Source organism: Colias philodice, chromosome 5 (genome assembly GCF_061535455.1).
Source record: "Colias philodice isolate Cphi_HAF_F1 chromosome 5, ilColPhil1 Martin Lab GWU primary, whole genome shotgun sequence".
Taxonomy (NCBI): Eukaryota; Metazoa; Arthropoda; class Insecta; order Lepidoptera; family Pieridae; genus Colias; species Colias philodice.
In genome coordinates, this window is record NC_143090.1 from 9,089,733 (window position 1) to 9,117,143 (window position 27,411).

The 27,411-nt window shown below is 31.3% G+C and overlaps 1 protein-coding gene across 1 annotated transcript in view; it reads left to right on the plus strand.

Annotated features, from left to right (window-relative positions):
* Window positions 1–27,411, plus strand: part of LOC149488570 (C3 and PZP-like alpha-2-macroglobulin domain-containing protein 8) — a 68,004-nt gene that overhangs the window by 3,503 nt on the left and 37,090 nt on the right. The window contains exons 2-6 of the mRNA XM_089695318.1: window positions 1,679–1,804; window positions 8,868–9,091; window positions 11,669–11,824; window positions 23,841–23,969; window positions 24,577–24,728. Of these exons, the coding sequence (XP_089551444.1) occupies window positions 1,795–1,804; window positions 8,868–9,091; window positions 11,669–11,824; window positions 23,841–23,969; window positions 24,577–24,728 (671 nt within the window). The 5' untranslated portion in view covers window positions 1,679–1,794. The remainder of the gene's footprint in view (window positions 1–1,678; window positions 1,805–8,867; window positions 9,092–11,668; window positions 11,825–23,840; window positions 23,970–24,576; window positions 24,729–27,411) is intronic.

Here is a 27,411-nt window from a genome sequence, read left to right on the forward strand (position 1 = left end):
TCTATCCTAATTTATTGCTTGCGTTTTTATAATTGTAGCTTCATTTTTCTTTGTGATATTATATTATGAATTTAATTATCTAATTTGTATAATTGGTAATATTATTATCCGTGCCAGATACATTATTTGTGACATAAAAAAATGTTATACAGTTATGCAGGGCTAATTTATTTAGAATAATATATTATGCAATAGTGTTGTTTTAAAAGTTAAGATTTTATGCATATACTACTACTAGGTATCTACAAATATTTTATTTAAAGGAACAAAACATTATTATTATTTTTATTATAACATCGTCGGTATTCCCAGACCATTACAATCTGCAGCTCTTCAAGTCTAGAGTGAATAGGCTTCTTCTAGGCAGACGTGCTCCTACATAGATCGCATCACCGCTTTACATCAGGCGGGATAGTGGTCAAACGCCTGCCTATCAAGTATAACAAAAAAAAAAAAACATGTTAAAAGTCTTGCTCAATGATAAGTATCGAAAAGTAATTTAAATTAATAGCAACCTAACCGTACAAAATTAATAAAACGGACCTAAGGCCGAGGTGTAAAGGTTAGCTAAAGAATAATTTATGTTTCATCCACGCTTCGCTAAAACTTGATACATTATAAAAATAGAACTAATTCTCTTTGATATTATTATAAACGTGTTTCATAACGAGAATAATAATAATCGGCCTATTTGAATAGCTTTTTTTATTTCATAACGGAGACGAAAATTAATGGAATCGAAAAAATTATAATTTAAAATTCGTTTCAATTGCTATTACTTCTTGAAATTAGATACATTGTGTCCGTTGTATATTTTATAAAAAATATTATAGAACAACATTCACAATGATAATACATTTTTTTTGTATTAACTTTAAATTTGTCCAACACATTATATGTGTCCTTCAACAATAGCTAACCTACTGTAAACTTACGGTTAAAATACGCAAAACATACATACACATACAACATTATATAATATACTAAAACTGCTTCCCATTACAATAAAAAGATTGATTTGCCAAACGCTACACTATCACAAACATGTGATATTCACAAATTCGTACAGCAGTGTTAATATTTACACACGCAAAGAAACTCGAAAGGTTAGGCGTATTTACGTAGTTAGAGGTACAAAAGTTTTCGTAACGTAGTCTTGTAAAGTTGTTAGGGCGTGGTCCCTTTATTGTCCAAGTTCGAGCTCTGCTTGTAATTAATTACTACGAACTATAAGTTATTAGAACTGTTGGACTATCGTAAATTGACTTTTTAGTGTTAGAGATTGGTTGATGGTTGATTAATTTGTGAAGGGCATAGCTGTTAAATGCTCTCTGGTGAATAGATGCAATGTATTTAAATAATTTACAGTTTACAATTACAGTTAAATTCCATGATATTAATTATTTTATATGACCATACTACGAATTTCTATTCGTAGTATGGTCGTATAAAATAATTAATAGAGATTGGCATCGTGATTCTGGCATTGAATAGCACTCTGGGTTATTTAATACAACGTTTTTTATCTTATACTTTTACAAATAATCTCCAATCGTAGAAATCTCCAAATTGTATGTAACGGGTGCGTTTCTTAGAAATTAAAAAAAAATACCCATAAAGATAATAATAATTGAAGGCTATGTAAATACATCTATATTTATTTCATCTCTTTTTGCAGTAACCTTCTGGATCTTGGCTCTGGATCACGACTTGCGATTGGTGCGCGATGAAATTGCTTACGTGGCGTTGAAAAACCCAGCGGGGACCAAAGTCACTATCTGGGACCAACTGTCTATGGAAGAAGGTAAGGAATATTATATTTTGTAAAATAAAGCTTTGTAATAGATACTCATGACTCGCAGGATTGACTTTCTTACTGATAAAATAATTCATATAAATAAAAGAAAGAGTTGCATAAACTAATTTTATTTTGTATCATTAGCTGCGAATATTTTTTCAGTTAATTCATAAACGAAAATGTATAATAGGTAATCCAAATCTCAATTGACGCAAACTTTAAGATATTGTAGTTGTATCAGTTAACTTTATTCATATCTTTATAATATCGTTGAATCTTATGCCCACATACCTTTACTATCGTAATATTTTCCACCTATCTCTAAAGATTTCGACCGTCAGGTATACGGAAGACGGTGTATCCCTTAAAAGCCTTTCCGTGTCGCATCAATACAGATCAAGTTCGCTCTAACGTACTGACAGATTCAATTTCCTATTACAAACTGTTTTCAAATCTTTGGAAACTTAACGTAAATAATGTTGGGTAGAAGCGGATTCGGATCCCGATGTCGTTCTATTTTCCATGGGAAGTGTAAGGAATAAATGTATAATATATAAAATCAAAATAATGTAATGTTTTTGCTGATAATATTACAATTGTTTTGGGTTTAAGTTAAACAGCTATCGATACATATTATTACGGCAGATTTTATATCTAAGCAATCCGTTTCAGTAAAAAAAATCGTTAATTATAAAACTATACTACGTGTCCTCGATAAGACAAAAAACTGTCGTACACTTGAATTATTCAAGGGTAAAAGCTCACTAGGGCTGCAGGGTAATATTATCTTGCGCACCCATCAACACGCACTGGACCAGCGCGATGGGTTATTATTTGTCCAAACCTCTTCCCTCATAGGACGAAGGGAAGAGAGGCCTTTGCCCAGCAGTGGGACAGCCATGGCTGAATAATAAAAAAAAAATAACGTGGATATCATCTACAATGCATGGTTATTAATATTCTAAAAAAAACTGCAACGGTGATGTAAATTGAGGAAATAAGCAAAACTAAAAAAATCATAATATTACAAGTGTATATGTTTTCACATTTTATCATTTCTATGGGAACATGAAAAGCTAGCAATGAATATTATATCACCCAAATCAATTTACTTGTTTATCGAAACACAATAAATACATCAACATTTATTTATCAAACGTAAACAATGGTAACGACAATAATCCATTGATTCAAAATATCAACTCGTAAACAATATCGCGTCGAATAAATCGATACTTCAACAAAAAACTTCGCACTCGATTAAACAAAGAAATGTACCGTGAAACAAATATCTAAAGTACCACAAACGTTCGAGATTCGGGGACTTTTTCTCACTCACTTTGAAAGTGAAAGTCAAACGAGAGTTCTGAAGTACATTAACAGGCCGCAAATGAGTCGAGTAACTATTCGAAGATAATTCACTCCCTTGTCACTCGTAACTCGAAACTATTCAAGAAATGGGTCGCTCATTCGACCCAGAGCTATTAGTCGATAACTGTTGCGTATAACAATATCGCCTAAGTACCAGTCTGTTTAAATACTAGAGCGGATTTAATAGGCCACTTGAATTTATAGCGAAAACTTACTTCCAATGTTAATTGAAAATGTCATGTAGAGTTTGCTCTAATAACTAGCAATAGTGTTAATTATAAATTTTCATTTTGCTTAACAATTTAAATTTAATTTAATTTATGGCTTTTCATTTTTATACCAATAAGATTCTAATATTCAAGGATAAATTAGAGTTCTCTAATAGACGACAAAATGTATACATATTTCATTATTAATATCTTTAGTTACATTATAAGCAAGTCATGAACCTGGCTCTGTATCTTATTAATCTACTTGCACGTAAATAAATCAAAACAGACCATGACCAGGTACTATTACTTTTGCCTGTGGTTTTCCACACGCGGATGAACTGAAAATCAGCGCTGTTCGGGTACTTTTTAAGTTAAGGTAGTCTAAGTTTTTGTATGGCAATTAAGCTTGTTTTCTTTCTTTCTTTCATAAGATAGTCTACTTCTAAAGCCGAATTTTTCAAATATTATAACAAATTACAATGTTCATTAATAACAATTAACGTAACTTCTCACAACAACAGTTGTTATTGTTTTCAATAGTTAGGTTAGCAGAAGCTCAGGCGTATCCTATATCCTTTAAGTTTATTCTATAACCACAGATAGTATGCTATGCTAGTACTACGTTGATCAGGGATCAAGTTATATTGGCAGATCGTACAATCTCCCTCTAATTGCGAAGTAACTTTGTTATTGTTACCGCTTCTCGAAGTTTCCATCTATATTACAGCAGCACTCTCTGAAACGAGCTTTAAGGAAAATAATGATTTGAATTTGTGATTAATCGTAAAGGTTAACTACATACTACATATCATAAAATGTATTTTACTTTTGAGGCTTTAAAGTTCTTGATAAAAACAAATAAGTCATAATATGTATTTGAATTAATTATAAATATTATGAATTTTAATGAAGTTTAAAAAGTATTGACTATATTCCGATTAATTCGTGAAGTATTTTGTTACGGTTTGCATACAATATTTTGTTATTATTGAGATTATTTTTTTTTTTAATTCAAATTCATAATTTATCTGCTTTCCATTTTTTTCATCGTAAAGTTTCTGCCAACATTTACGAACGAATTATTATTTCAATTCTCAACTAACACAGTAGAAGAATCCTCAAAATACAAATTCGAACAAAACAAAATAATTCATTAAATGTAAAGTTGTAAATCAACCTGCCAATCGTTAAGTAAAATTCGATGCAAACTCTATCGGATTAAAGTTTTCCAAATTCAATGCAAAATTCGTCAAGGCTTTCCAGCATTTTCTTCTATAAAAGCGTTTCCATGTCACTTACTACGGAACCCGTGTCAAATTTTGATAGATTGGGTTTGCCTTACACGCCTTGCTGACTTATCATTGATGTGTTATTTATTGATTTGAATTCTGAGATGTAGGCTCAGACGTAGCAGAACTTAGAACTGAAAAGCTTTGAATATGATATGAAAGTAAATCAATGTTGTATATAGAAGTATAGTGTAATTACGTGCAATACATAATTAAAAAATGTACGTACAATTAATAATTATTTAGTCAGTAAAAATAAAATACTTATTCAAGAGGATAGAATGCTAGAGTAGGCTGTTGTTTTAACCTCGGTGAGACATCCTTTTCCATGGGATTTGCATTTAGCCACATATTTTATTCATATTTTTCGTCATTTTTAAGACTTCATAAACTTTATATGTTAAAACATGCACACTCTATACAGTAGATACAAATCTGCATCACGTGTCACTAAGTCCTTTGTTCAATAGGATATCTTTGTATCATTGGTCTAGAATAGATACCGCCTTTGTGACGGCTTCATCAGGATAACCAATACGTAGGTAGTCGTATTTCATTCATAGTACTGTATAGAATTGAGACATCAAAGTCAATATATACAAAAGTATGTGCAGATAGATATTTACAAGAAAAACGATAAAACAAACATACATTGCTATAAAACGTTGCGATATAATGTAATTTAATGAATTAAACGCATTTAAACCAGTAAGTCATTAATTTTAACATACTGTTAACTATGTACTATTGAAACCTAAATAAATTAGTAATAATATAAAAAAACCGGGTGGAGCTGGGGCGAACAGATAGTGAATAATAAACAATGTACATAACTAACTTAAAAGAATTAAAATTGGCCCGGCTATTGTCATCAACGGGTAAGTCAATTACCGACCTTCATTTGATTCGATCAATTTTTATAAAAGATAAGATTCCTACCGAAAGATAATAAAATAATGAGGTAGAAGATTTACAATACATTGCTGATTAATTTATCACCAGTTGATGTTCTCTATATTATAATATTATATAAAGCGTTTTAAGAGGATTCATACAGCGCGATTAAATCTTTATATTAGGCAGAAATATTATTTTAACATTGAAAAATCGTCGAAGAATGAAATTAAATTTAATGAAACGCAAATACTTCAAATTATATTCGAGATAGTACCCAAGATCCCGCTAAAATACACCCATGCGTCTAATATTTTTTCGTAACTGCTTTTTACCGTAAAAACACTCCATTAATTTGGAGAAAATCTACGCGTAAAGAATAATGAACTGGGATCGCGAAGTTTATATTCTATTTCATGCGGAAGGCAGCAGGCCAGAGCAACAAATTTGCGTACTGTGATCCATTCGCTTGTATAAGCGTGGATTAACAAAGGACTTTGTTTTATACAGCCCCATTCTGAGTGAATCCCGAATAAGATTTGTTTAAGAATTGTACGATGGGCGTAGCGCTCAATTTCAACAAAATTTGAGCGTGTAGTCGTAAATAGGCTTAACCGACTTATATGACTAAGCTTACAGTAGCCGAGCATAAAATTTTCGAGGTTCAAAGGTTTTTGTATATTAGGGAGTTTATGAAGGATAAAATTAATTTCATTAGCATGGATTCGAAGACATGTTAATATTATTTGTTAAAGCAAAGAAAAATTTTAAGTCAGGAATGGGAAAATACATTGTTAGTAAATACAACATACATATTTTATTTCTACTAACTACATTCAAGTTTATTTTGTAGTTGGTATTATAATGCCATTTATTAAAGTATTACTTGCCTTAAATATGAATGAAATCTACCGAGAGCAAAATAATCTAAATTATTCAAATCTGCAAAGAAAATAAGTTTGACATGTAAATTACATCATTTCGTACAAGAGAAGTGGAAGATTACGTAATAAGGCTTATTTTTAGGTTACTTAGAAGGTATCATGAATGAGAAAGGAAATTTATTCAATTGTATAATGTATTGTAGAGACACCGTATTATATTAGTAAGTAAAAATAGACGTTAGCTGTATTATTATAAAGGAAATAAGAATTCATTGCCTATGGTACTGAGAATATGGTATGTCGCTAATTATAATTGATTTGCAAGAATAAAATATAATCTCATTTAAAGTAATAGTCAGTCTTTATTATATTTGAACCTTTGATTTTAACTTCTTTAGAACTTACATCTCATATAGTTTTATTTCACTTTCAATTCCATCGTTTGCATAAACACTGGCTTATACGGAAAAGGGTGAAAAATTCAAGGGCTCATACTGAAATGGATTTATCAAAGGCCATCATAGTGGGTCGAGCTTGCCTTAAGGGATCGTGCCCTACCTGACACGTGTTACATTCCGATACCACGTTTGCAAACAACGATTTTATAGGTTTTGTTAGGCTGTAATATTTTTTGTGAATAATTTTTGTCTGTGGTTTTTTTTCAATGTTTTGTAAGGATATTCATTAGTAAGATGTTAGTCATTATATTAGTATGATAAAAAGTATTTTTTGTGTATTATGTTAAATTCCAAATAATACACTTAAAAAACTTTTATTTTTACTGCATTATCTCATCATATCCTAAATAACAGATTCCCTCGCTTAAAACTGAAGTATAATGTGGTATAATAGCGTTTCTATGAACAATGGTTACTGAAAAATTTAATGACGCCATTACACAGCTAGTATAAAAGAGCTAGATAATTTTTATAGCAACACTAGCGGTCCGCCCCGGCTTCGCCCGTGGTACATATGAAAAATAGATGTTGGCCGATTCTCAGACTTACCCGATATGCACAGAAAATTTCATGAGAATCGGTCCACCCGTTTCGGAGGAGTATGCAGACTAACATTGTGACACGAGAATTTTATATATAAGATTATCGACAACAGTTTCCAAGAAATTATATTCCTTTATTATAAAACCACGCACGTAAACAGAAATGTAAGTTTTAATTTCTATACACCTTATATTTTTACGATACATTGCAGTCACGTGATCTGCTAACGAGAAAAGTCCGCTAATGGTCAGCAAACGAACTTTTGCTTCAGTAAATTAAAACAATGTTTTTCACCCTTCAGCGTGTAACAAATTAATAAGAGACAGTCACGGCTTGTCACCGCAAGGGGTTTTGATAAATCACGCCGGTCCGTGGACCCTCTTAAAAGTCACATGTCATACAAAAAGTTTTGCCACGAGGGCGTGTCAGCTGTTCTTGAGTCGTGTTGTTTGAATTTATACATTGTTATACGTGGATGGAAACGTAGTGCAGATGAGATAGGTATTATTTTGTGAAAATAACAAAAACATTTAAGAGAGTTAGTACCTATATTAGGATGTTTCAAAAGTAGGATTTCGAAAATTTCGACTTAGTGGTAGCATTAAAATCACTAGTGAAAAATTTAAACAATTTTTATGTTTTAATAGATCTAGTTTGACTGGGAAGTACCAGGATCGGAATATAACTTATCTATACATTACCTTCATCACATATCAGCAAATATGGATTCTATCTCAATGCGATGTCATTATATGACTAAATAAAGACGCCTTTTCACTCCGACACAATTCCGCAGTGACAATATAACAAGGACGTGTACATCACGAGTTTAAAACATCCCTATAAATGTTCGCAGATTTCACGTCTAACCTATTGTGGTGCCTTCAATCGCCTGAAAGGCAGTCTTAGAAAAATGTCTCAGTTATTTCTTTTGTGAAGCTTCAATACGCCGTTCAGACTTCGCTTGACATTAACTCTTTTCTTTGGTTCGCGCTTGTTCACTTTCAAATCTTTTTGTGTTTAGTCTTTAAAGTATTTCCTTTTATAGAATGGATTGAACGTTTCTACACTGCGTAAAATTGGAGATTGGTTGGGGGTTTCTTGATTTCATACACTTTTGTTATTTTACAGCGATATTGATTATTTTCGCACCTCTTATTCTTATTTCTATCAAAAAATCGGAATCTAAAACCTACATGAGTTTAGGAAAATTTGATTACAATTTAGTAAAAAAATCAATTGTAGATAATATTTTCTTAATAAAATTTGTCTATTCATTTTTTGTATCATTGAAACAGACTTTACTTCTTACATGTTATAGCGTCTAAGTACTATAAGACGAGCTTTTCAATTTAGAATTTCCATTACATAGTTCCTCCGCAACAATCCACCCAAACTAAACCAAACAAAATCCACAGGGGTCCGTAAGCTGACCACCATCATAGCAGCCGGCGCGCAATCAGGCACATGGACCATAGAAGCCACGTGCGGCGGTGGTTCCGCACACGTTGACGTCACAGTGGGCTCAGGGACCGGGGCCACGACCCCCGCGACCCCTGCTGCTGAACAGCATTATGTGGAACTGAAGTTCGCGGACAGTATGCGGAGGAGGTACAAGCCAGGGTTGCCGTTTGTTGGTCGGGTGAGTTTCATTTACTATGTAGTAAATAATGAGATGTTTACGTTTATGATCGAAGATGTTGAACTAGCCCTAAATACCATCCTGTTCGATATTGTAATCAAAAATCGAAAAATAATATTTTTTTGCAACCTACTATGATTTTCCTGGTTAAGCAGTGGTTGGTAATTTTATAGGCTTTTTTTTTTAAGAAAGTTCTCTTAATCATGTTGTCCTTTCTGACTTCTACAAGTAGATTTAGCGCCCATTGTAAACTATATGTGTAAATTGTTTATGAAATGTAAAATGTAAATAAATAAAATAAATAATAAATAAATTGTAAAAAAAATATAGTTACTTGTTAAAAATAAACTCAAATATAGTATACATGCACACCTTATATTGGGTATAATCACAGCATTAAGAGTCAACGAAAGTATCACTATTATACATTTTAGAACGAGTCCAATTCGCTGGAACATTTAAAAGTTCCATTGTAGAAGCGATTGCAATCTGCTACCAGCCGTTCAAACTTTTTCCAAGTATTTTTAAGCAAAGTATTCTCGACTAGATACTACCTTGGGGAAAGAAAAATAATACCCGAGAGAATTACTCGTGCCTCTAATTTTGTTCCCGACCAATGTTTCAATTGATTTGAAAATTATTCTAACTAGAGTCAATATTTGAGCACGCTTTCGTTACTATTGATTTTATAATTACGACCATCGCTATTGTTGGAAATATTTATCTACCCTATTTTTATTTCAATATCGTATAATACTCGTAATTCTCTAACAATTTTCTTAATCTTAGTTTTAATAAGATAAAGTTGAATGTTTTTTTCCCTACTTCAATAGCAACAATATAATATTAGGTTGCCATCCATATTTCATATCAACGGAATATCTACGAGTATTTTTCTATGCAAAAAATAACATACTGCGCAGAGAAAATTGAAAGTAATTTTCTCAAACCTATACGTCGTAGTCGAGGTCACTGCATCTGCTACGAAATGCTACGTCGTAGCACTTGCCACGTAGCATTTAAAAGACCGTATTCAACTGACTGACTCAGATGACCCTGTGTCGTTGACGTCTGAATTAAGCCGAACCGAGGTATCAAAATACTCAGACGAAACTTGTTCACTGTTATTTATTCCGAGAATTGTCTTAATTAAACAAAGGTAAAGCTTCTAGTTTCAGAAGATTAGAAATAACGTCAGAATTTATGTCTGATCATATAAATTGTAAGGAGATAACTTTAATTAAATAACTGATTGACTATAAGATTTGTTTTGTTATATTTTTTCGCTGATACTTCAGCGAAAAAATATAACAAAACAAAGATTATATACTTACGTAGAATTATTTTGTTGCATTATACGTAAAATCTGTTCTCGTATGAAAATAGAAAAAATATCATATATTTTAACACTTTGTATCATAAAACTACAGCCAAAAGAACACTTCAACTGTGCACTAAAAGAAAAACTACTATAAAAGTTAAAAGCAATGACGTTATCTTTAAAGTGCATTTTCTCAAATGTTTCAACGATTACTAATAGCGCATCTTAACAGCAGATTATCGCAGCATTTCGAGATAAACCATTACCCATTTGTATTCAGCTGCGTTACTCTCTTTCTCAATAATATATAAGAGTAACGAAGAGCCTTATATCAATGTGATTCTTTACGTCATACCACTCTGAGTTATTGCTAAATTCATGATTGATTGCTATAGGGAAGATTGGTTAATATAAATCTTATATTTTTTTGAAGTTAATCTTGTTGAGTTTCTTTCGTAAAGTACAATATAATGTTATAACATTATGATGAGCATGAGGAATTTAACACTGCTTTCCCGGTTTTTTATGAAGAATATTAAAATGTTGTGCTAGAGTATATAGAATGTTGTGCCAAAAACTATTTAACATTTTTTGTATAAAAGATAATATGTCGTTTGATCTATAGTTTCCATTATCATATTACTTTATATTTTATTATCCCAAAATTAAAACAAAATACAAACTAACCTTAAAACAATCCACAGCAAAATTATAAAATATATTAAATGAAACTCGCAAAATTACATAATAACGAAAGCCAAGGTGTTTAATTACCACTGTTCATGCAAAGACTTCTGTCGCTAAAGCTTTTGGAGCTAAGCCAGGTCGGCTCCGCACTTAATGGGTTAATTAAAGAGGACCCCACAATATCGTTTTCATTTTAGACTGGCTTACGGGATCGACTGCCGCCTATCTTGCCTGTCACGCTCGCTTGTAAATAGTTTTTTGTACCAAGTCTTGTCATACAAGTATTGATAAACTAAGGATAAACTAATATAATATGTAAATTTCATTAAGTATAAAAGATTAAGACCAAAATTATTCGGTTAAAACCAACGGATTAAATTTGTGCCATAATTTAATAAAATGGGGTAGATTATTATAACCAAATAATTATTCATCTAAATGTATAATACGATATACATTTAGCTAATATATTATACCTACTAACTAACAAATAGTAAAATATTAATCAATTGATTCTTATGTAAGCACTGATTTGTTCTTTAAACTTTAATAATTTTCATTTCTAACAGGTGGAAGCAGTAAGTACAGAGAAACGCGTGCGAGTCCGGGTGAAACTGTATGATGACAAAACAGACATATACAGTCAGGACATCGACATGTCGACAGGGGAAGGAGGCTTCATAGTGCCCACTGTTATGGCTGACACACCTTATATCAATTTACAGGTAAGTAAATTGATTTAAAAATATATTAATGATTTAATCAGCATATAAAAACTGTAGCTTTAAAATATAGAACAATGCTTGATAGCAATTAAAAAGTATATTACATTGTAATAAAATAAACTGAATTACAAATTGAACGTGGAGGATTTCGCAATATCTACAACTAAACTATAGGAAAGTGGAACAAAAATAAAGAAACATCGGAAAGTAATATGGTAAAAATTTTGAGTACCTAGGTAAACAGGGTTTCGTTTATTTTTACACAACGATTTTTAATTCAATTTTAATTTGATATAAAAGCTAAATATCAACTTTGATCATTTACTGCCATTAACATTAAAACAATTTTTATTTTTACCTTAAAATTTTGCGCGGTTTTATTTTCCTTTGATCTGAGTTTCGACCACAATTGGGCTGAAAAATATCAAATTATCAAAAACAATAGTTAAACATTAAAGCATCTTCTTACCCATATTAATTTTTAACATTATTTTCTTTTAAATTTCGTATTAAGAAAAAATGTGTGGGATGTGGCATTATAAAATATCAATTTGCACGTTTAAATTTATTTAATTAATTTTTACATTACCTATGAATTATACTATTGTTCACATTTTGATTATCATAATATTTAAGCTTAAGCAAGTCCATGGTCAATTTCATAATCACTTCTGATAAAATATATATTACGGAAGGGCGACAAATGAATTGCTAGACGCTGTTAACAAACTGACTTTTATTTCGTAAGTGACATGCAACTAACATATAAATTAAATATCTATCTCTTTTTGCGATATCTATTTGTATTCCGGCTCTGGCACGGCCCGGACACGGGATAGCGCTTTTATCTACGTATAAAACACTGACAACGCAACACTACAAACTAGGTATATTTTAATCTACCAAAGGAATTAGCAAGCTTCCATTTACGGCATTTACGTGACAAAGTTTGATTGAATGTCACAGAATCAATACGTCAAACAGTCCGATCACATCTCCTCCAAATTGCCAGTTCGCGCCTCAAATCTAATTCGGTTTAATCGTCGCATTAATTCGGCCTTCGAAGTTTCTTGGTACAGTAATCGCGGTACTGGTCGTGAATATAAATGGCTAGATTTTCGACCGTTTACTCGAGAAAGCGTATACGTTAATCCCTGTCATCGACGTGAGTAAGAAAGTACGGTTTGCAAATGTTAATCGGTTGATTCATTATTGTTTTAGTTTGAAGGAGTGATTACTGGTTTATAGTTAATATTATTTTCCTGAATTATATTCGATCGATTAAACGATCTTCATTATCAACTTAAGCACTTGATGTTACAAAGAAAGGTCTTTCGGTACGTTTATTCGCTTCAAAAAAAATTCTTTGTTTTATTGGCCACCCGGGCCGATTCCATACAGGCGGCTAGAATTAAATATAGTGACAACTTACCTTCATACTTCGGTAGCTCTTGAGGGAAATTAATAAAAAAAGTGTCAATCCAAGATACAGTTAAAGATGTTAGACAACAATAAGATATATTATTTGTAAATAATAGTATATAGGTATCATACAAACATTGTGATATTATGTTTGAAGTATAAATCTTTTCAAATCTATTTCCTCTATCCTACAATTAATACCTTTTTTAAAACAACGGGAACAATACTCAGAAAATTATTAAAGTTTTGACTCAAATTCTCCTACAATTACGCCCTAGTAGGTATTTTTGTCTTGGTAAATAATATTTATCAAGGCCTACGTTTATTAATTTAAATAATTACAAAATAAGCAAAATTATTAAGGCTCACAAAGGGAAAATTGTTTTCATGTTTCCGTTAATTTCACTGCTAAAGAACTAAGCAGTAATTTCCAAAAGACATTTGTTTGAAAGTTTAAGCTTGGACTTATAGAAATGTAATGAGTGAGTACTCACAAAGTTGGCGTAAATTCTTCTTGTACTTGGTTATTTTGTTAGGAAATAAAATACGTTTAACAAACACAAAGGTTAGTAATTGTTATTGTTCTTTTGTGACACAGTCTTATGTTGTGTGAAATGCGTCTCTCTTTAAGTAATTAATTGTTGAATGTTAAATGTTGAATGAATTTGTTTTCTTTTATAGGTATATAGTCCGGGATACATCGCCCATTTTTGCAAGTGATTACTATCAAGCTAATTTTTCGTGAGTAGCTTTATTTTGATGAGATGCCCAATAATTTCATGTACGAAACTCTCGATTGTGGTAGCTACCAGAGAAAACAAGGATAAAATATTTTGATTTGATGGTTCTCAATATTAATTACTAACTGAATGTTTTTTTTTGTTCAATCTCAAGATAATTATCTAAATTATTCGAAAAAATATGTGTCCTACAAAATCTATGGTTTGATCAAAGAGTCCCCCTTTCCAATGTGTATCGATAACGAAGTCATCATAAATGATTACTAACCAGCAGATTTTTTTATTTTCACTTATTTAATACTTATATAATTCAACAGACATATTGTCCTACAAATTGCGTAATAAATATTTGAGAACCGTTAAATCAAAATTTTTTATCCTTGTTACCTCTGTAAGCTACCACAATCGAGAGTTTCGTACATGAAATTATTGGGCATCTCATCAAAATAAAGCTACTCACGAAAAATTAGCTTGATAGTAATCACTTGCAAAAATGGGCGATGTATCCCGGACTAATATGTATACCATACATACGTATATAAATCACATCATATTCAGTAATGTCGCATGGTACTTCCAGTATTATATTATATTATTATATTTTCTCTGATACCTAGTCTTCTAGTGATGCTCAAAATAACTCAATCTTGATCTACATATTACTCGTTCACCGCAATACCATAACAATTCGAAGCTATGAACCATTGCTATGAAAAAATCTTAATATGTTTCAATCATATAACTATACATACATACTTACAGTCATTTTATTAATATGTTAGGTACTCCATATAAAAGGAGGCGCTACTCAACAAAGCCGCAAATTCACGCTAAGCGTCAATCCACCATACACATTATATGAAAAGCAATTACAGTCCTACGGAGCTTATGACGTCATGCAAATATATAGCTTCAACGAGATTGGCAATCCGGCTCAAGTGCTTTTAGAGGCTAATAACTATCTTATGAATTATTACGAGCCAGTGAGGTGTGCTTCATGTGGCAAGTTGGAGACGATACGAAGTTTAATGATTCGACATGATTGTTATGTGTGCATTGAGATAAGGGTGTTTAGATGTCAGGTATGTTGAGGTATTAGTTATGAATATTATAAGGGATCAATAGGCACAGATCTTGCTAAGCTTAAGATGTGATGTGTTTTAGAACCTACTCCAAAACTTTTGATTTGTAATATTATTTGCTATATTTTTTCTACCGATATTACGTTCATTTAACGTCTTTTTTTTCAGGTTGTTGTTCAATTGAGCTAATGAATAAATAATAATTATATTTAATTAAGGGCCAATTTTTCAATGCTTGGATAAAACTTATCCGTCCAATAAAGTATTACACGATAATATTAAAATGTCACGTAAACTGTCAAATACGGGCAATTAGAATACGTTTTTAAAATGGTAGTTTTATACATTATTCGACGAATAAGTTTTAACCAAGGATTGAAAAATCGGCCCTAAGATTAATAGCAGTAAATTTTACTGAAATAAAATATTGTGTTGAAAATTCAAAATCGACAGCTTTATGGTCAAACAAACGATCAATCAAAAAAACATTACTAGAAATCTAAATAACGGGTAGCGGTCGACCCTTAAGTTTCTCCGCTCACTTCTTGCCAATAAGCTATCATCGGTTTTTGCTAGCTATTTTTAAAATTAATTAATTTATTGACATTTACGACAGAGCCATATTATTTTCTTGTTTCCTGAAAATAACAGTATTATTATGGCTGATTTTATAATATTTTTATCACGGAACTCCAAAAACTTTGCTTGTTATGTGTACTCGTGTAAAAATTGTTTTTACAAACTTCAGCATATTTTATTACTAGCGGTCCGGCCTAATTCGATCAAAAATGAACGACAAAATTTCTTGAAAACTTTCTTCTTCAATTTCCTGTAATTGAGTTCCATTTTTGTTAAAAAAAATTCCAATTATATGTTTGATCCATGTAATAACAGTAAATGCATTTTTTTAGACTCGATCAGACTGACAGACATAAACTGATCAATCTCTTTCAGGATTTAGTAGGATTCTTAAAAAAGAATGATTAATGTGAATTAACAGTTATCAATGGACACAATCTACAAAAACACAATGATAAATGAATCAATGATCTTTATTACATGCTTTTCCCCGCTTATATATTGTTAAAGTGATTCTCATTATTCATCCGACCTTTGGAAGTTTTTTGAAGGGAGTCCCTTTGTATTTTTATCGGTCATTTTTTGCGTATTCCGACGCTTCATTCGGATAGATAAATTATGCTGAGATACAGTCAAATGATCCGTACCTCAGAAAACGTGAAAGGGAGTGCTTTTAGGAATTAGCAGGCTAACCTTGGACTAAAAATGTTTGAGATGGGATAAAAATACGAAGTATTTTAGGTTGGATTTTTTTATTACATAAAGACTGGATCCTTCTTAGCATTTTTTGTGTATTTGTAGAAGAAATGGGGACTTCAAAAATATCATGATAAATTAATCAAAATACATAGTAACATTTCTTGAAGTAATACTTAATATAAGAAAAGTTGATCAATTAAAAAAGTAACTACCTAGAGTTATTTAACAACATACGGTGTTATTTTTTTTACCTACACTTAAGTTGCGAACTCCATTCATAATGAGACTTATAGCAACTGGCTTAAAGTGACCTAATTTCAACACTTTCAAATATTTTTTTTAAACATTTTAACCCAAAAATAATATTGCGTTAAATTATGCACTCTACTTCGCATTTAAAACTCAAAACATTTTTTTCTCTATTAAAACCGGAAGATTCAAGAAGAGAATCAGGTTATTTAAAAACTTCAAGACGCAATCTCGTTCGGATAGTCATTTGCGCGACCTATTTATTTTAGAGACATTTCGAAAGTCGCTCATAGTACTTAAGCAACGAAAAAGCGTTCTTAAGGCGGTCGAGTCAACATAAAATACATTACTCTTCTTGGCAGGGAAATGTAGTCGTTGGTTAAGACCATTATCCAATGGATTGGGAACTTTTGGATCGCTATCAACTAAGATGGTTACCATTAGAGGAGATTCGAGCAGATTACGGACATTGATGTCTAGTGGGAGACTAATTATGTTGATAGATTCCCACTTCCACCCAGAACTTGGAACTGAAGGCGTCCATTGATTATTCTATATTCGATTATTATAATCTATTCCATTTTAAAGCATCGGGGATTAATCTGTTTTAAAGCATCGGAAACTAAGTGAAGGAAGGTTATTGGCACAACAAATATTTGAGTCCGGGAAGTGTATTTATACAGTTACTGTTTTATAAGGGAGAGTTCAATTTCGTGTTATTGTAATTTACTTTCAATCCTCTTCTCTTTCCTGTCTAATTTAGACAATGAATAAACATCATGAAATACTTATTTTTATGAACATAATATCCATAATTTTATGCACCTATATAACGAATACTCAGTCATAAAAAAACTCACGCCTCTAGCCCCGTATGACCAACAACAGTATACCATTCAATTCTAACAATCTATAGAAATATCATCTCACGCCTCAACTTATTAACGAGCCAAGAATGTGTTCAAGTTTCGCAAGCTTCATTAGTCAAGTTTATAAAACTGCGCCCGCATCCGCGGTGAGACCGCAGCCAACTAAAATTGTTTAAAGTTCGTTTAGTTCACAGTTCTTGTGGTGCCTGCATATCGCCTTGTGTGCAGTTTTAATTAACCTTTTTGATGTTGTTGTTAGTATGGATTTATATGGTTTTAGTGAAGTACTTCTTACCTTTATTTTTTTGTAAAATGACACAAAATAATTTCTATTGGTTTGGTAAACTATCAAGTTCTCAATTTTTTGATTTTTTTAGTTACCAATTGATCAAGTATTGATGATAACTCTATACAATTTTAATTATCCTTAATTCAATTAAATTTAAACATGCAACTGAGTTTTTTAAATAAAATAACTAAAATATAAGATTTCATTATGAAAAGTATTACGAATAGATATTAAAATAATAATGAATTTCTCAAACATTCAAACCAAAATGCAAGTTAGACATCAACAAAATTAAGTCTTACATAACTCATGCAGTCGAAAACAATTGGAACTCTCATTCCAACTCGAAGCGTACGTAAAAGTTGCGAACTTTATATGTAGGGTCGTAATAAAACAAAGTTATTGTAGTTTTACGAGTGAAATCTGCGTTTTATTCTATATCGGTGCTTCCGTATACCCGGCTAGAGTTTATATTATACTTTTCAATTGCCTGCAAACTTTGCGAGTGGGTAATGTTGTATGAAGAAATATTCTAACGATGTTGTGTTTGCGATAAGCTGATATTCTAGGATGGAAACGAAATGTTTAATACAGTTGAGCCATTTGTAGCATTTACCATACTAACCATGTAGACATAGTTCGTTCTTTAGATTAAAATTAATCTACATTATTAGATACGTAAATTTTAATCATCTATAACCAAATTTCATGCAAGGTATTTCATTAATTATTAGAATAATTGCAGTGACACTATAATAGAAAACTTCCTTTAAAAAACAACTGAAAAGAAACTCCAAAGCATTTTCTTCTGAGGTATAACAATGCAGAAAATAGTTTCCAATTGAAGTGTCAAAAGAAAAAGTGTGTCACTAAAATCCCTGTTGCAATCAAGCAAAGTTTATATAAGAGGAGAAAAGGTAAAAAGTTATTTCAAGATTGCAGCCATTCGGCTGGTAGCGAGCCAAGAAAGGTGGCACTGCGGAACAGAAATTCATTTTCTTTATTAAATTTGTTAACATAACAAAGGAGTGCACCATTTTTGGTTTAGACGAAAATTACGTGGTTGTTCTTATAGCTTAAAGTTTTGGTGGTGGTTTTTTTTTTAGGATTTTTTTAAAGAATTTGATATAATATACACCGTACCTTAGTAAGAAATGCCTTTATTCAGTGTGGTGTTTCATTTTTTATTTCTATTCTTTTATTTATATGTATATTATCACGCATTTCACTGCACACTACGATATTGTAAAGCTGATGGATAATACCAATGAAATGAAATAAACTATAATAGTAATCTTCCTCCAGACAATCTTCATAAAGACTTTATGAAGATATTTATTTATTTATTTATATATTTTATTATTATTTTACTTTTTTTACTTTTTTTTTTTACCCTACATAATAGAAATATCCCAGAATATACTGAAGACATGTTATTCTGACACGGGCCACCGATTAGTGATTACATATTGCTCCATCTCATACAATACGAAGTTGAAACTAGCCGTAAGTTTCCAACTCAACTTGAGATGACTCAAATTGCTTGAGCTCACCGTGATTCATTGCTATTGTAGTTGAAATCGAGTTTAATATATTATGATGTTACTATAATGTTCGTGTATTTAGGTTGATATTGTAAATTGTAATGGACATATAACTACTGTTAGGCGCTTCTCCCTGCTTCGCCCAGATTGACCTATGATAAAAAATAAAATATAGCCAAAGTCTCTGAAGGGTGTCGATTTCTTAAGTGAACTCTTATTAAAATCGGTAGTAAAGTTTTTCAGTTATTGTTATAAAGGAACAAAACATTTTTGTCTTTATAATATTAGTTAGTATAGATATCCCTTAGAAATTTAATATGAAGAAATCGATATGACCGAAATTAGACAATAGGAACCAATATTGATTTGTCAGGGGAAAACAGGAAAATTGTGACGAGAAATATCGAATACTTTATTGTTATTCCAAAATACAGAATGCATTATGAATCATTAAAGTCCTGTAGCTACAGAAAGCTTACAACTTTTATTTTTTTAATATGTGTATTAAAATAGCAATTAGACATGGATATGAAAAATTTTTGTCTTATGACTTTTACTTATTCGAATGATTATAATAGATGAGTATTGTTATAATAATAAGTTCGAGCACATTTTTTCAAGTTCTGAATAATATATTTTTTTTTTCTAATAAATTATTTGTAGGGTTACCAAGAATCTTACAAATTAATAAAAGTAGGTATTTATGCAATTATTGGACTCTAGAGTATTATTAAGTTTTAATCCATCAGGCCCCAGAATCACAGACACAATAGAAAATCTATTGTGTCGCGGTCGGATCTGACCGCTCGGTGGTTGAGAGGTTAAATGTATTTTGCTATATTTTGTACATACATTTATTGCATACATTAGCATTAGCCTTGCACAGCGTAGCTTTACGCTCGAGAATTTCTGTAAAACGTACTGTAAGATACATCCTTAAATCAGGAATAAAATAATCTTTAACGTTAATCAATTCCCTTCTCCAATCAACTTTACTCCGTAAGCACAGCACAGTGAAAAGTGTAATTTGGCTCGGCTGCAAATCCAATCAGTGTGGATTAATGAAATTAGTCTGGGACTGACTTAGCTAAAGTTGCGTGGTTATCTAAACTTCTAACGTATGTAATGAATGGGTTAATCCTATTAATGATATTTGTACCTGAGTTTGCATGATAACGTTTACTTTATTGATAACTTCATAATGCTTCTGTGCTCCCAATGTAATAGTTTGTTTGGGAATAATGTTTCAATTTTAATGCCAAGGTCGGATTGATATTACGGATGGAGTTGTTTATTAAATTAAGTTGTAGTTCACTCTCTAAATATCATAGTGTAGGTAAAACATTATATTTTATACAGGGAACTTTTATTTTATAAATATATAGGTACGGTTTTTTTTTATTTCAGATAGATATGCCTACAAGAGAATATTTCACAGTTTTTATTCTTCTGAACTTAATAGTTTAATTTATTTTTGTAGCTATACAATACAATACCGTCATTTTATTTTATTCTTAAATTTTTATCACATCTCGCCATATTCAATTTTACTTTCATTAATTATCGACTAGCCAAATTTCGACGCAGTGGTACTGTGGTAGGTACTTCATATTGAAATGTTTCACCAGAAAATGAATTGCAACGTCTACTTTTCTCCAGACAAAGTTGGTTTTTCGATCAGCTCAAAATTGGATTCCACTAAAACTAAGCTCTATTAAATGCAAGTATTTGCTATGCCGTTCTGGATTTTGGGCGTCAATAGATACGAATGAATTGGTAGTGAAATACTCTGGTTGGTTTTGTATTAAAACTCGAAAGCCGTTTTAAATACTAATGGCGTAACGGGGCTTTTATTCAATATGTTTGCAGTTGGATTTCTGTTATGTTTGAAAAAACATTCAGGTATTTCTTATGGTAGTTTAGGTAGGTTGTAGGTAGAAAAATTTCATTTCATGGTAAAGGAAAATTATCAAGCAACTCAGATCAAATCCTACATATTATTAAGTATTACGTTCCTATACACTGAATAACCACACTGAATTCTGTTCTGTGTTCATTACTCATTCAGTTGTTATTCTTGTAAAACTTAAGGAATTTAATAATACATTTTTCGGGTTAAATTAAATACATCATAAAAATTAGGCAATATGTCCAACATAATTCATAGATAACCTTTGTCCAAATAACTTTCTCATTATGTTAGTAGGTATACTAAAATCTGTTGTTCGAAACCGTGTTATATGACTTATATAAATCACTCGTTCATATGAGATAAGCAGTTTATGAGGCGGAGTAGAAAAACAATGGAAAATCAATGGGCTGTAAGTTATCCCCCTGCGTAATGATTTCAGGCACCGAAGTTTTGCTAAACTTTCCCTAATGTACAAAGAAAATGGTTTAGAAACTGATAAGAATACATCGGAAATATCTTTGGGCAAATCTTTTTTCCTTACCTGTTTATTTTTTAACTAAATAAAGTTGGCTTCTAGACCCGTATGTATGTACCCGTATGTATGTATTACCCGGGTAAATGGCGCGTATAATGCTTTTTAGAATCATTTTATGTAAAAGTTAGTTCAAGAAATCTAGATTTTACCTAATGTTTGGATATAATGTTTGCAACACATTCGGAACTAATAATAAAGACTATAATGGGATGAAATTGTTATCATGTTTATTGTTAAAATTAAATCACGATAGAAGCGATCTCACTTCTTAATAAAATCAATTAATAAATTTACTTCCAGAAATTAAATGTCTAATTTCTCTTTTACATCAGCTATCTGATATCTCCACATAAAACACATGTCAATCAGTCGCTTTCTCATACCTAAAAGTAGCATAAAAACATTATCATTAAAAAGTTTTACCATTGAGTAATAGTCACTACATCACAGATTACTAAATACTAGATACACACAGATCTGAAACGAGAAACGTTCATAAACAAATATCATCCAGTTCTGACCACTGTGCAATTTTGTAACCTTTGAAGTAGCTTTCCGGTAAATTTGACACGAATCCGTTTCGGGGATAAGACAAAGGATCCAGCGACTTTGATGTTTTGGACGAATGAGGTTTGTTCCTTGATTTCGTGGAAGATAGATTTATTTTTAGTATAGAAGTATGAAGCAGCTTTATTTATTTCATTAATTACTTCGTTAGATATAAAATATTTCTACTACTGTTGTAGAATATCGTAGTAGGCATCTAAACAAAATTTATAGTGAAAAAGCAAAATATTTGTATCGAAAACTTTACTATTGTGCTATTATTAAAAAAAAATCTAATTAAAACCATTTTTGCAACTCTGTACGAAATATTTTCCAAAAACATTTCATAGAAAAAACCATTAAAACCATTGTTTAAATGTTTATCTTACGTTTGTTAATTCGGCCGTTTCGCCAAAATTCTATTTTAAACGAAGAGCCCGTGTAAAAATAGTAAAAAGTGCATTGCTGTTTGCAATCCATTTTGTCGGAAAGTTAAATAAAATTCGTTGTAGAATGCAAAGCGGATTTTTGTCACAGACTAACAGGAGGATACTTAAAATGTTTTAGAAATGTAAATTACGCGTAACTTTAATTCTAAACCACTCGACTTGGCTGAGCTATATAATGCCATGTACCACGGGAAAAACCATAAAATTAATTCATAAAAATTGCTACAAAATAAACAAACAAGAAAATAGCACACCACATAACAATATATCTCTCTGTAATACCATAAAAATTTACTTAAACCTGCAATACTCAGATACGTTCCGAGAAACTTATTCCGAATACAGAAATTCAATAAACATAAAAATAAAATATAATAAAACTCGATATCAGTCAGAAGCACGCGACGCAGGGGGTAAAGCTCCGATATTTATGAGATACCTAAAAGGGTTCAATAGGAATAAACGCCAAATACAACCAGTTTTATTAAGTCGTTCTTCCGCGTATCTATGAGGATATTTTCCTCCTTGATTTGCACAAAGTCAAAAATCCAATAAAAACCTTATTTTGTTATTGAACAGAGATAGGATAAAGGAACCTGAGATAAAATATAAAAATTTAGCCTTAAATTACTTTGAACAACCGGTAGGAATAACATACGCCAATCAATAAATTTTAATTTTTAAATTAAAACACTGACAAATTTCGCTATTCAGTATTTAAACAATAAATTATAATAACTACTGCATTTTCTGTTAAAGTGGTTCATCAGGAAATTTAAAGTAAAAGTTTGGCAGGAAACACCTTAACATTTTCTCAATGGTACCTGTCTAGATGAATCTTTTTTTTTTGTTAAAAATAATAATAAGTGATTTTATTTACATAATAATATTATGTTCATGTGCCAAAATTTTTTAATCAAATTAATTGTAGTAAATATGTAATTCCCCATATTATATTTAAAATGAAGCAATTACGTTTTAAACTTTTACAAAGCTTCTGATTCGTTCTTTGTGACGGAGCACAAAACACAAATTCCATTTCAAGACAATTTCCTTGTTCAAAAATGTATAGTTAGTTCTAACAGTGCAGTTCTATTACAGGCGGAATTGGTAGCAGTGGAGGGCAAAGAAATCGAGACACACTACGTGTTAGCGCGGGAACGAATACGTCGATGGAATTCCACGTCGAAGTGCTATCTGCTTGTGGAGAACTTACCAACTCCTTTGCAAGTAAGTTTAATAATTTTAGATTATTGGTATTGTGAATTTTTACATTGTAAAGTTCGTTTTTAATTATTTCTAATCCATTATTGATTCGAGTGTTAAATCAAAAATAGAACCTTTAGTAAACCGCAAGGTCTCACCACTTTTCATAAATAATTCGTAATATCATAAAAAGAATAGCTTGTAGAGCAGAGGAGAAGAGTAATGTTATTCTACAGAATTGGGTACTAATTTTAGATGTATACTTAAATTTCACATCGTTTTAAACTAAAATTATTAAATAGTTCTTGATAAAAATACTAATATGCGATGTAATTTTACAATATTTTTTTTACGTTACATCTTGTTACATTAAAAGTACCTTATACTTAGTTTTTGAAGTGAAACTTCTTTATCGGGGTTGGACAAAAATTTAGTGTAACATTTTTGCGTTACGCCGTACGCGTGACATTTTTGCGTTACGCCGTACACGTGACATTTTTGCGTTACGCCATACTCGTGACATTTTTAAGGTCATAAAGAAGTTTCATTTCTTACGTGTCTAGTACACGCATACATTTTTTTTTCTTCCTAACCACTATTCCATACCCTAAACAAAAACCAAACCATTTAGGCTGGTGGCATAGCAAGCGCAAGTATATGGTCATCTTGCGGGTGTCGGCAACGCTTGTTAGCGGCCGTGACGAGCGGCGGGCGGGCGGTACACTGGGCGGCGGTACCGGCACCTAACAATAACCATACTGATTTATGCAGGTTTAATTATACGTGAGTATTTTTATTAGTATTTTAGGTGATAGTTTTGTATTCACTAGAAGATGTTAATTAACTTGAATGCTGAATAAACCTAGGTCTAGTCTGAGTCTTAAAAGTTAAATGACACGTTAAATAAAAATTTAGAAACTCCCGTGATATCAATATTTTTCCAATATCACTTTTATCATTCAGAATAATAAAAAATTATTTAGATTATTGTAATATTCAGGGACATTGAATTAAAGCAGGTTTTAAATTAGCAAAATTTAAAACCGTTTTGGTCTATTTTGATTCCGCACTAGCATGACAATTAATACATAAATAGCATTAGCCAATTAACTCCCACCAATTGAGATAAAACTGAAAATTATAGCCATTTAAGGTCTTATTTAAAATCAGTCGATAATTAGGCACTGAAAATGAGATAGGGAAATAATGGACGTATAAAAAAGGACGATAAATAAGCTGGCTAGTAATTAAGAGAAGCTTCCTTCGTGAAAAATGGTACTCGTTTCTATGGAAATCAACGTAATGGAGATGTAAATTTTGTTCATCTCTCGGCTACACTTATATCCTTGAGGTCAGCTTGAGTTTATCGTTCTGTTGATAATAAACATAATATATCGTGGATTGGAAGAAATTTTAAGTTAACGCAAAAGTTTATAGCTTTTTAAAATTATGTATTGTGTTGTTGCAAGAAAGTCGGTCGATATCATAAGAAAGATGGTTTCATGAACAATTTACTAAAATATATTATATATTATATACAAGTTTGCAAGCAATCTATAGTCATATTAGCTTTTAAATGTTTAAAAAAAATCAAAGAAACAGTAGGTGAAGCTTGTTATTCAAGTCCGAACTTTGTCCATTTATTTAATCACAGGTTCGCTCTCAAGCCTGAATAAAATTTTCCCAGACTACATTCTTGGCACTAAACTTCTCATTGCGCATTTAGTTTTGTATTTGTTTCGTATTCTCCGCTATGCACCGAGTTGTTATCTTGAATGGCATTAGAAGTTTAAACTGTGTCTTGTTCATTTTACTTGAAAAATTATGTCTCGGACTCTGGAATTCTTCCAATTTCGCAATGCATCCTTCTTTGTCTGGCTGTTGGGAGTGTCCTTTGTGGTGCCATAAATAAAGTAAAATATGCGACGAGTTTTAAAAATAACTTCACAAGGTTTCGAATGTGCTCACGTTTTTCGTATGTAAAATAAAAAGGTTCTTAAAATCGTTTGCAGGTTTATTTAAATGTTTTAAAAATACATTAATATTAAGTTATAAAAAATGTGAAAACAATTGTTTATCCCTCTGTAAATTTCTTGAAATTAAAGTAACATTTTCGTGACTCAAGTCTCCAAGGATAAAAATCACAACAGCTTAGCCATAAATTTTACATTTGTAAAACAACGAGCAAGTAAATTTCGCTAAATAAATAAGGGATTTAGCTTTTAACTGAAATTGTTTTCGTTATGCTCGAGCGCTCTCGACAACTAAATGCGAATAAACTTTTGCAATTTTTGTATTTAAATCGTCGTAAATATAAATAAAAAGCATTTTGAATTTACATGAATTTTAATGTAATTCATGGCTTTTCAATAAAATGATAATTTAGTGTGTTGTCAAAATCTTTAAAGCCAACTTCATCATTTGACCATTTTTACTAAACAAGAAATTCGTTCGATATCATTCTAAACTAAGTATCTAATAAATTTATAATCTTCCTATGATTATACTAAAAAGCAAATTGCGCTCTTACTACTTTGGACATTTCTTACAAAACAACAAATCGAACATTCCAGAACATTCTAAAACCCCTGTATCCAACGTATGATTACACAAAGCTAGCTAAAACAATTTACGTATAGTTGCGTTGGTAGTGGGTACATGAACAGTGAACACGCGTGCAATCGAGTACGTTATGACCCTCGGGGGCTATTCATCAAAACCGCCATAATCTCGTTTCAGTACTGACACGGACATATTGAATGGTTTCATGTTTTTATTCATACTGGAATGAAAGCTGAATTACAATTTCAAACGGTACACTTTGTTGGTGTATTGTGGCTGTAAATGTTTTTGTTAGTAAATTATGTAAAATTTACATTGTTTGTTTTAATTTAGTAGCGTTATAATTTTTCGTAGAATGACTATTCGTTATATTATAATATGTATAATAAAAATGTAACTTATTTACAGCTTCTTATATTTTCAGCTTATTGCTTCCTCCCCACTACAAAATTTTGTGTTTAGACAAAATATAAAATAGATATAGATAGATCAAAATAATAAACATTTCTCAATATCTATCGGTGTTCTCGAAATCTCGCTTAATAAGCATTGCAGTGGATAAAGCAGTCTGCAGAAATTGACAAGATAGCTGTTAATTAAAACAATACTGGCCAGTTTGGTGAACCGCTTTGTACCATCACTAAATTATTACCCAAATTCAAACACTAATAATCAAGTGATTGTTTACCTACCTTACCTAAAATTTGTCGAAATATAACCAAATGTTATATTATTCATTGATTGCTACTTGCTATAAACCTCAGTTTATTCAGTTCAGGGTATTAACAATGTATAACCACATGACGTCATTTATGGGGCGATTAAACTATTGATTTAAACTCAAAAAGTAATTTAAGTTAAACAGACGTTTTGGCTTCGTAATGGCCAAACTTTGGCACGGCTC